General features: G+C 46.9%; 1 protein-coding gene across 1 annotated transcript in view; it reads right to left on the bottom strand.

Annotated features, from left to right (window-relative positions):
• Positions 1-904: 904 nt before the first annotated feature.
• LOC143505610 (thyrotropin-releasing hormone-degrading ectoenzyme-like) overlaps positions 905-12,020 on the bottom strand; it is a 47,078-nt gene continuing 35,962 nt past the window's right edge. The window contains exons 5-7 of the mRNA XM_076996193.1: positions 8,128-8,193; positions 2,849-3,035; positions 905-1,005 (exon numbers count right to left, since the gene is read on the bottom strand). Of these exons, the coding sequence (XP_076852308.1) occupies positions 905-1,005; positions 2,849-3,035; positions 8,128-8,193 (354 nt within the window). The remainder of the gene's footprint in view (positions 1,006-2,848; positions 3,036-8,127; positions 8,194-12,020) is intronic.

Here is a 12,020-nt window from a genome sequence, read left to right on the forward strand (position 1 = left end):
CTTAGTAACTGCGATACTAATGGTGGCCACTCTGCAGGCTGTCAGAAACTACATTCTCTGTAGGAAGAACCTTCTCACTAATTCATTTTATTTCCCTGGAGATGAAAGTGTGGACGGTGCGGAGGATGAAAAAAAAACTATTGATTTAGTAACTGCAACAGAAATTGCTCCTTTACAAAAGAATATCACAAAGAAAAAAAACCCATACCACCATAGCATGTGTTACACACACAATAGGGTGGTATAAATCAGCCTGTTCCTGGAGTTCCTTTCCGACATTTTTCCATTGTGCAGCTCAATCTGAAGCTTCTATGTGTCAAAAACTGGGTCTGAATAACTTAGACGGAATAAGAGCGGAAAACACACACACACACACACACACACACACACACACGCCACCTGACCCACACTATTACCCGCTCGACAGCGCGAGCTCCTTACACATGCTGACATTTCCGTCAGATCGTTTTTTTTCGGGGGGTTCGGCTCGGCCGGCCGAGCCTCTCTGCGGGGGGTGTGTGGGAGGTGATGCAGTGTGTTTAGAGGTGTGCGGGAGCCTTCCCCGAGGTCTAGCGTGTTGTCGGAGGAGCTCGGAGTGCAGGAGAAGGAGTGTGAGAGCCTTGAAAGAAGATAAAAGAGAGGGAAAAAAGAGAGAGAGGAAGATAGAGACAAGCCTGACCACCTGCTCGGCGCACCGTCCTACTACCAGACTTACTGACTGTCCAGCCGCTCTGGAACAGCCTTTTCCCACAAACCCATGCTTTAAAAGAACGTTAAAGGAACAGTCACTCATACACTATGTCCTGTCTATAGACTGGAGAATGGAAACACATGCAGGTACGGTAACTCAACACACACTCTCTCCCTCTCCCTCTGTCCTTTATACAAACACACACTCAAACTGTCACACGTGCACTCTGTTCTCGGGCTGTGTATTCCACGGTTTGGTAACGGACAGATCGATGAAGAGCATCACAGTCTTGGTGCATATGGAGAACACCAGGGCTGTAATCATGAGAATCACATGATAGATGCCTCCAGTTCGGTAATGATTGCTTTCACTTTATCATCATTGAACTCTGATCCAAACAACTGACACAAAGACTCAAGTTCCTAAGTGTTTACCGATCTACTGAAGAACCCCTAGACAATCGGAGAGGAGCTCCTACAGGAACCGCCGGTCGAAGCAGTCAAAGTGGAACCAATTTTATTTGCACTGCATATTATCTCACTGTTGCAAAGCAGCTTTAAAGAAACGTACCCATCCATAAGGCTAATGAACGAGCCAAGGGTGAGCGTCATGGTGAAGAATGTGAAGATGGCATGTGGACCAAACCCCTAGAGGAGGCTAAGAGGGGAACCCCCTTCTTCCAAGCAGCCATGGCTCAGTTCACTCAAGTGCCTTTTAAAAATCAAGCGGCCAACTGCAGGCCTCCCTCTGTCTGCTGCCAAACAAGGCAGAGTGCAGTTAATGTACACTGTGCTTATTCTGAACCAGACAGTTCCAGCCCCCCCCACCCCCCCCCCCCCTCCACCACCGATCATTAACTTCACTGGGATCGAAAGGCCTGTAGAGAGAATGAATGAGATAAGGAGGTGGAACTCATTGTGAGGGACCAATGTGAATGTAATGGCAGTGAAACACCCAGGTGCGGGTACTCCGGTTAAGAATTTGTGTTCCTCCCCAACACAAAAGCTATGCAGGCTCCAGCAGACAGACCGTATTAATATTCCTAGTTCGTCACAAGTTGCTGGCAGCATTTAGGCCTAAATAAGAAAAGAAGGCTTTCCAAGTGGACCCGGGCAACGCGTTGAATTATTCATGCCACCTTAACGAGAGCCACAAACGAATCTGTCTGCTGGTGGCAGGCCCGTTCCTCCCCAGCAAGTGGCACAGCATTCCAGAGGGCACCACAGGTGAAAGGTCACTGCAGACCACACAAATATAAATGCTGAGCCTAATCGATCTTTCACAGGGGTGAGAGTAGCACCGTCCAGCGGGAACAAATCAGCGTTTTCCTATTCTGACGGCGTAAAAAGGCTGACCACAAGAGCCGTCTACCTCATGCTCTCGGGCTGTTGATGGGCCCACCCAGGCCACCGTAGAGAGACTACCGCTGGGCCAGTACATGCAGGCTGCTACGCGGTCCATCGTAGACTTTCATTTGCAGTGGCTCTCCCTCTATAACCGCCTTTTCTCATGCACTTCGTCCCATGTCGCCCTCTCATTTCCCGCTTTTCGGAAAAGATAACGCTAAATTCGTACGGGTCTCCCGTTTTCATTCTTTCATGACCCCCATGCCTGTCGCAGGTTTTTTTTTCTTCGCTCCCTCTCTCTCTTGTCCTCCTATTGCATGTCTATTTCTGGCTGGGATGAGCACTATCAAAGCGCACCATAAAAGCCCCAGAGGGGGAGGAGGCACAGACTGACTGGCCTTTTTCACAAGGCCATGGCGGCACATTTTAAAACCAGCCAGGAAACAGAGATGAGGTTCTGCAAAGACTGTTAAAGGGTTGAGGGACGCCAACTATGTGGAGCAATACTTAATCATTTTCTCCAACTGCACAGATCGCATAATCAAATCCACGGGCACCGGGCTCGCCAACAATGAAAAATTTAATGCTTCAGCCTGATTCTGTTGGGTAATTAACTGTTGAGTTGAATCAGATGTGTAGAAGTGTGATGGGGGTGGGGCTGCTCTGTGATTCTGTGCTTGACTGGAGTTTGGGTAGCTATACCAGTGGATTAATTACTACATAAAGGGAATAAAGTGGAAGAAAATAGTGATCAAAGTTGTTTTTGATGTTAACTCATAAGGTCTAATATATGAACGGAGTCCCGTTCTACCTTTTGTTGAAAAGTTCAGGATGGTGGATCTTGCCTCAGTGTCGTAGATGAAGTGCTCCTGGGTGATGGAGATGGCGTGGTCCAGGCTGTCGTTCTTGCTGATGGTGACCACAGGGTAACCCATCTGCAGCGTCCAACGATCCATCACCTCCTTTATGCTGATGTCCTTCCCCTCTCTCTGCATGGCCTACAACGTACAAGAAGGCTCAGTTACCACCCGGCTCAGGAGACAGCCCCATGGCACTCACTCATGGGGTCCCGAGGATTTTTATTTTACTGACACTGGCAATTATTCCTGCCATTGATGTTTAATTCAAATAAGGTTAGTATCTCTGTAATCAGCACACGTTGTCCTTAGCTGCATGTGTCCGATGTTCTCCTCCCTGTGTATGAATACTAACACCGGGGTCAGACTACTAACACCGGGGTCAGACTACTAACACCGGGGTCAGACTACTAACACCGGGGTCAGACTACTAACACCGTTAACAAAGTTAGTACTTACTACCACCTCGGTACTAACAACTAAGAGCACTTGAGTAGCACATGGTGTCTGAATACTAACCACTTTGTCTGAGTATTGTGTTTGGGTATTATTACTCTGGGTAAAGATTCTGGGACAGAACTACCATAAGCTACATCCTTCTGACAGATACGCAGAAACATCACTGAGCCCCCTGACCAGGGTCTACAGCAAGGGCACAGGAACGCCGTTCAGACTGGAGCTGTGTGGTCAAGACAGAGGAGAATGAAGCTTCCACTAGGGAGTATAAGAGGCCTGGCGAACAGCTACAGAAACCCAGGGATTCTGATAATAGATGGTAGATAAGATGTAGAACACAGCAGTGGTAATAATAGAGAGAAACGGAGAGAGTGTGGAAGGTTAACACCAAGGGTTGTCGCAGTGTTGATAAGGGCACTTGGGGCTGTGACAATCTCAGTCCAGAAGAGTGCAGTCCTGGGAATAGTGAAAAAAAAACTGTGGTGAACCCTCAAACTGCCAGATCTCTGGTCAAATGCTTGAGTGTAAGGAAAAAGATCTGACCTACAGGGAGTGTGAGACAGAAATGTACAGTATATACACCAATCAGCTATAACACTGAGCGCACCTGTCTAATATTGCTCCCTCATGCCATCAAAATAGTTCCTGTTGTAGCCTGTAGTGTCCGGTAGTATCAGGGACCAAAACATTAGCAGCAGATCCTTTTAGTTGTGTTTTGAGGTGGAACAGTTTTTAGGTAGATGGTACATGTCAAAGCAACTTTTACATGAATGATAGGATGCAAGGTTTTATGGCAAAATACAGTCCAGAGCATCACTCTGCTTCTACCGGCTTGCCTTTTTACCCATAATGCACCCTTGTGCCACTCTTCCCCAGGAAAGTGATGCACTTGCGCCCAGCCATCCACATGATGTGAAAGAAATCATGATTCATCCATAGTTCCACGGTCCAGTTCTGATACTGCTCCCATTGGACGGCTCAGCACGGCCACTCTGACCCGCTTTACTGCTTCTCGGTACTATATGCAGCAAGCTGTGAAGCACCGTGTGTTCGGACACATTTCTGTGATAGCCAGCATTAACTTTTTTCAGCAATTTGTGTTACAGGAGCTCTGCTGTGGAAACTGTCAAGTCTGACTGGCCTTCATTCCCCACATGCATCAGAGAGTCTTGGGTGTCCATGACCCCGTCACTGACCCTCAACACTTCTGGTGGTATTAACCATGTCCTGGGATCCGCCTAAAAGACCCACCGCTCTGGAGAAGTTCTGGCCCGTCTACCCATCACTATTTGGCCCTTGTCAGAGTCGCTCAGATCCTTAATCTCGCCCGTTTTTTCCTCCATCCAACGCTGAACAAACATCACTAGACCCAACGAAGCCACAGATTGCCTCTCCCTCCTGCATTTCTACCATATGCTGAACTTTTGCATCAATAATAATTCAATTTTTGCAATCTAACAGGATGGCGTGCACAACATTGCAAATTGCTCACTCTGCTCACAAGACGCACTCTCTGCAGCGACAGAACGTGTGTGGAGTCTTGGTTAGTCACCCAAACATCAAACAAGATGAAGACAAGCGCCTTATTGATTTACTATCAATTTGCAAGTTACCATATAATTTGCGCAGGAAGGAACTGTAAGGCAAACAAACAAAACCCTCTTGGTGTTTATGACTAAGAGATGTTCATTTTGAAGTTAGGCTGAGTGAAGGAGGAAGAAGACGACTGTTAAACATGAAAATAAACTTTGGTGAAGCTGTGGGTGCAGGTGTAGGTCTCACCCCTCGTACTGTAGCAGGTCTCTTATCACAATAATACAAACATGATCAACACTAATACAGAAGCATATATATTATTATTATTCTGCGGTACTGTAACCTGACTCCAGTTACACTTATATCTCGGACACTAAAAATCTCAGCAGTCCTCTGTGGCACAAATGGGTTTGTATGTAGTACGCAATCAAATGAGCTACTCTACATCTGCACCTTATTAAACTCCTCCACTCGCTGTGAACATGCATTTATGTAAAAACTGTGCATGACGTTTTAACAAAATTGTCCATGCATTGAAATGTTAGCGAAATATACTTTATTTCATGAAAATGCATCTATCTCGGTTGCATTACATTGTTATACCCCCTATTACTCTAGCAAAGGTTCACTCTCCCCAGGCTGGCCGTGGCCTCTGAGAGTCTGCTGAGTGGTTCCTCCGCCCATCATGTCTACGTCTGTAAGGGTGGAGGTGCAGCACAGCCCCTCGTTATACACGATTCTCCACAATTTCTCACTCGTCCGAGCAAACCCCTTTCATTAGCCCTCCGGCACAGATCCAGCAGAGTGCTGTGGGGGGTTTGTTTTCTGTTTGCACATTTGTGGGAGCAAAAGAGCGATCACCTTGCGATCATTTGCGTGAGCAGCGAAATCACCTTGATTATACCCCTCTGATGCCCTGAAATGCTCCTTTTCCCCCACTAAATGTGTCTGAGCCGCTGGTCTAAACAAACACACACACGCACACATTTCTGAACAGACAACCAGGGACTTCTTTTCATTTGCATGTTTTTGGTTATAATGAGAATACCTAGTGATTGGTGGAGATGGCCTGTCAGTCATTTGCCTGGTTTGATTCTGTGCGGAGAATGTACGGAGATGGGGGCGATTACCCTCTTGGACAGAAACACCATCCTAGTGGATATCACAAATACAATTCAGAAAACATATCCAAAAGAACTTTTAAAGATTTCATTTAAAATCTTTTTTTTTCAAAGCAAAATGTTTCCATTAACACAACGCAGCAAGATGCTTTCAACACCCCTTCCCTAGATCTGCCTCATCTCTGTCCCCCACCATCCTGCGAAGTGTGTAATTTCATGTCAGAGGTAGACAGCGTTTTATGTATGAAATCGGGAAAGGATTGCCCTGGTGTACCATTTCCTTGGCAGGAAACGCCTGCACAGGGGTGTTGTGGGGAATGCGTGGGATAGGCAGGGTGAAGTGGGGGTAGGAGACAACACACTCTGTCAGAGTCTCTCTCATACTGAAAACATTCACTCGGGAAGATCAGTGGAGCATGGAAACTTCTCTTAGCCACAGTAAACGAGATACCGCACCCTCACTGGACGCAGGAGAAAAGGTCTCGCTTTGGTAGAACTTCTGAGGGGGACAATATTAAAAGTAGGGAATGAGATACACGTGGGCTGAGGAGACCAGTTTTTGGTTAGTGATTAAAAGGGATGTTCTGCGATTGGGTCAATGAGTATTAACAAGGGGCCTCCTGGGAAAAAAGCTCTCGGAAGTCACAGAAGTGGTACAAACTCCCCAGGCGATGAGTCATGGGCTGTTTAGTGTGGAACTGGGCAGCACCGTTTCCTCTCTGGCAAAAGCAGAAGCAGACCTACCCTGCAGACCTACCCTACAGACTTACTCTGCAGACCTACCCTGCAGACCTACCCTGCACACCTACCCTGCAGACCTACCCTGCAGACCTACCCTGCAGACTTACCCTGCAGACCTACCCTGCAGACCTACCCTGCAGACCTACCCTAACGATCATTTTCCAAGAGGCTGACTTTTTTTCTTCTTTGAGCCAGACACAATGTCATGCAGAAATAATTAAAGGAAGTGTAGGCTGGTCTAGCCGCTAGTCGTGGGCTTGACAAAAGCCTTTGTGGTGCTAAGCGCTGGCAGATTATTGTAGCAAATTGGATTTTGCAAAGGGCTAACGAATGTGCTGCGTATCAGTATTCATTAAATGATGGCCTGTCAGGGGCTCTAATGCTATTAGATTTGTCAATGTGGCGAACATGAGTGTTCCCAGCAAGCACAACTCCTGGTCAAAGCCCTCCCAGTACATTCAGTTTTGAATCGGTTTAATTCTCAGTCCCCCCAACCCCCCCCCCCCCCCAAAAAAAAAAAAAGTTCCATATCAAATCCACTTACTACTTCTGCTGTAGTGACAATCACCTATAAAGATGCTAATAACTATCAAACATCCTGCTGTTTCGTTAAATGGATCAGAACTTTCCAGACTGCACTTTGTGAAAGTAATCTCATTAAAATGACATTCTCCCTGAGATTAGCACAGGGCGCTACTGTCGAGGTTTGTCACGCAGCTTCCTGGACTGTGACAGCCTCTGAGCTACCTGACTGGCTTCGCTCTGCTTGAGCGGACACAAAGACGCGAGCATGCAACTTCGGTCCGGAAACAGATGGACTTGATAATTTGTCTCCGTAATTCAGAAAAGTGAAATTCCCTGAAGTCTGCTTCGTGAGAAATGGAGTTGTTGGGTCTGAGGCACAAACACGGCTGGCTTGCTTTGCCTCAGGATACGTGCCTTGCCCACTTTAATGTAAATGGAGGCGTAAGTGCTTTCATAAGACTCGTATTTTCGTTAACCCCCGCCTGCTCTAGATATCACTGATGGGAAGACCTTACAATTCAACTAACGCTATTTAGTCTAGGTTTAGAAATAGCCCACTGGGATGTGAGACCTGGGATCTCCAAACCTGAAAGTTAAAGTACTAGAGTTTGTTAGGATGTGGAGATTCTTAATTGGTAATATAAATCAGTATAAATTCATAGTAAGTGTGCGTGTGCCGGGACAGTTGACCTACATACTGCATTGGCAGAGTAACTCTCTGCTTCTGCAGGAGATAGACTGAGAGGGGTATAAATAGTTTGGGCACACACAATTTCATGCCTCCTCTCTCTAGCCGGCCTGCTTCAGGCCTGAGGGCAAATCGGAAAAATGCTACAGTATGATCGGGGTCTTACCTCAGAAAACTTGTTCCACAAGTCATCCCTGGCTGCATTTCCGTACATGTGGGTCATTAAGTAATCCTGCAAAACAGACGGCAGACTGGTGAGGTTTTCCATCTCAGCAAAAGACGGATAAATAGGAGGTTTGATTAGAGCAACATCCAGCCAGTTGCACAGTTAATCCATAGGATTTAGAATCAGTGAACTAGATGCATATTGAGACCAGCTGTTTGGGTATGATTTGCTGTCAGTTCAAGAAGGCCAATCAGAAGTTCATTTCGTTGTTTGCTTTGGTGACACTGTCTCCTATGAGTCAAGAAAACAACATTCGAGCAAGACCATTTCAGCATCATCAACCATGCCAGTGAATAGGGGACTGAATAAAAAATTCTAAATGAAACCAAACTTTCAAAATGTTTAAATGAAGAATTCATGGGAAAGAAGCACATTATTGAGTATGGCAAAAAAGAACATACTTGGAATGAATGAATGAATGAATGAACGAATGAATGAATGAATGAATTAAGCTTTATTGTCATATACATTGTACAAGTACAAGGTGATGAAACAGCGTTCCTTCTGAGGCCTTGGTGTAAAGCACCGGTACCCCAGAGCAGACGCTGCATCAAGGGAGCGCCACCGGGGGGGGGGGGGGGGGGGGGGGGGGGGGGGGGGGGGGGGGTGGCGACATAGAGAGGTAGACATTAGGAGGAGACAACAAAATATGACCACAGATTATTCTCACAACAGGACAAGAGTCTGTGAGGATGCAAAAAATACCCATAGCAGATACAAGCATTCGATAACGCAGACAGTCAAGCAGAGAGTGGCGTGATTCAGATTGAGAAAGGGGAGCCAGAGGCCTGGCACACAGTCTTTGTGTCAAAGTTCACGGTGGAAGACGTGGTGGAGGACACAAGAGTTGAAGAAAGTCAGCAAAATACTTCATGAAAGGATTCTCGAGGAAAAAAAGATGGAAACAAACCATCTTTAACTGAAAGTCTGCTTGTGATTTGGAAATAATGAGTTCCCAGTAGCCATCTGTGTGGAACCACGATCAACCAAACATGATGGAGTGTCTCCACTTCAAACACAAGATATCTCCCCCAGAAACAGGGCTATCGTCTCTTTAAACACCCCATACAGGTGATGCAGTAACACCCAGGAGGCCTTTGGTACACTTACATCACACTTAACCCAGAAAGAGCCCCTGCCACATATTACAAAGGCAGCAGCTGAAAAAACTCTGTTTCTGGCCCCCAGGTCCTACGAGTGTGATACAAAACAGATAGGACAATTCAAAGCCTGAAAGCTCATCTGATACCACAATCAGGAAGCACACATATGCACTCTACCTCTCTCTCTCCCTTACACAGACACACACAGAAACTGGGTGTCTGGAAATGGTGAACACTTCAATGAAATCTTTGTTTAAATAAAGCACTTTAACAACCCAACCCCATTTATTGAATGACAGACCGCCCACACCACCCGAGCAGCCATGACATCTTACTCCTCCTTCCATCATGTCACCTGTCAGCAGTTTTTCCCGCCCCCACCGGGGCCGTCAGCGTGCCAGAGGCCGTGCTGATGTCCAAGGCTTGCAGGGGTCAGTCCCCACGGACGCGACCAGCATCGTCCACCCCCGCGAGGCGCACGCCACATAAATGTCAGCCGCACGTCTCGCCGGGTCTGTGCAGAGACGATGAATCCATCCCCCCTTTTCTCTCACTCTCTCCCTGTGTCTCAGACTGGTTGCCCACAGCCCTTGGGCTAAATGACCACGAGGTCCTCTCTTGCTCCTGGTCAGGCTGTCAAAGCGTGTTGTTATCATTTCAACTGTGATGCTTTTTGCTGACTGTCACAGAAAGACACTGGTTATGAAAATAAACCTCTCCATTTTAGAGTTCAGTCTGATATACCATGGTCTAACACACACACAAACACACACACACACACACACACACTAAAAAGAGTATAAAATGAGTATATAAATCTTAAAAATCTAATGAGAACCATGAAAACAATAATAATATAGGCCTCATGAAACTAATTGTATTGTCAGTACTTCACAAACAAAATAATTTCTTTAAGCAACAACTACAACCTAAACACCACCTATAAAACTTAGCCATGTAATTCCAACAAACCCCACTGTCACTGCCAATCATAATTATCACAGCCGCATGCAAACATATCCTGTTTTCCCAGTGCTTGTATCAAACAGTGGGGTATCACTGTTTACGGAAACCGACGGTCTCGCTGAGATTCTCACTGCCTGAACTGGAATCCTCATATCTGGTGGGGGGGGGGGGGGGTGGGGGGCTAGCACAAATGTATGTGCTGATATGCATACATTTGCATAGCAACAAGGGACCACCCAGAGCCATTTTTTATGTGTGTGTATATATGTATTGACATTTTCCAGTGTACATGGCCCCGTCGAATGTTTTAATGAGGAACCTCAGCTTAGGGTGCTGTTTTGTGACTGGAAGCTCAATGCAAATACTGAGAAACAAACAGAGAGAGAGAGAAAGAGAGAGAGAGAGAGAGAGAGAGACAGACATAGAGACACAGAAAGAGAGAGAGACAGACAGACAGACATAGAGACACACAGAGAGGAGAGAGAGAGAGAGAGAGAGAGAGAGAGAGAGAGAGAGAGAGACAGACAGACCTAGAGACACAGAAAGAGAGAGAGAGAGTAAGGGTGACAGTTTTGATATACTCACCAGGGATCACCATGTATGTAATTTATTTACAGTGCGATTAGAAACAAGAAGGCATACTCATATTTCCTTCTGACATTCTCAGGGATAGACCTGTATCCACACTGCTACTTAATCAGATATTACAACAACATTTGGCCCAGGCCCATGATTCAGCACATTTCGGTCGCTTAGAGATGAAAATCAAAAGATTGATCGCGCTATCCAAGTAATTGTCTTGGAACTGAAACACGGGTTTTCTGCAAACATCTCCTGCACAAGTCTCTGAGTACATCATAAATAATTCATTAGTCATCCTCCTAAATTACTTCCTTCCAAGCGGATTTAAGGAGAAATATGTATACACTCCTCTGGATATGGAAGTTATTTTGAGACAATTGAGCTAGACCTTTTGGCAGGGGACTCCGTTCATCTATTCTCTGCATTAATCACAAAGAGGGAAGCAGGAGAGATGAAGAGGGGGAGGCGGGGGGGAGGTCTGAAAGATGGACATGAAGAGAAGAGGAGGGGTGGGAGAGAAGGAGGGAGAGGAAGAGGGAGAGGGGGAGAAAGGGGATAGGAGTGAGAGAAGGAGAACAGAAGTGAAAGTGAGCACATGAGACAGGAATACTGAGAGGGGTTGGACAATCAGATTCACCACTGACCGCCTGCTCTTCGCAGTCCGTCATCGTGTTTGCAAATTGAAAGAAGGCCTATCTGACTGTTTCAGCTGTAGACGGACTGGACGTTATCAGACTGTGCAGCCCAGATCCGGTGGAGAGCAACTGAGCACGGAGACGCCTGGCCTTTTCCGCACGCCCCCCAATCAGCTGAAACCCCATCGCCCTCTATCGCTGGGCACCTTTTGCATCACGAGGGGGCGAGACAGACCACCGAGGGACAGTTTACGACTCCCCCGGTCCTCCTTATAACGTATAGTAACCCGCCCTTTAGCGCCCATCCCCCGGCTGCTGGCACGGGTCGCACCTTCTGAGTGCGAGCGTCTGGCCCGGCTCGCCGGCACAGCACGGGTGAAGCTGATGGAGGTCGAGGAGTGGAGCAGAACCCACCGCACACCCCCCACTTCAGCATGCAGAGCACGCAGACCCAGGCCGGCGCCGGTGCGTCTGCTAGGTTTAATTATGCAGAAAACGGAGAGGACTGGTGAGAGGAAAGGAGGGGGGATGAAAGAGTGTAGAAGGA

This window comes from Brachyhypopomus gauderio, unplaced genomic scaffold, assembly GCF_052324685.1.
Source record: "Brachyhypopomus gauderio isolate BG-103 unplaced genomic scaffold, BGAUD_0.2 sc401, whole genome shotgun sequence".
NCBI lineage: Eukaryota > Metazoa > Chordata > Actinopteri > Gymnotiformes > Hypopomidae > Brachyhypopomus > Brachyhypopomus gauderio.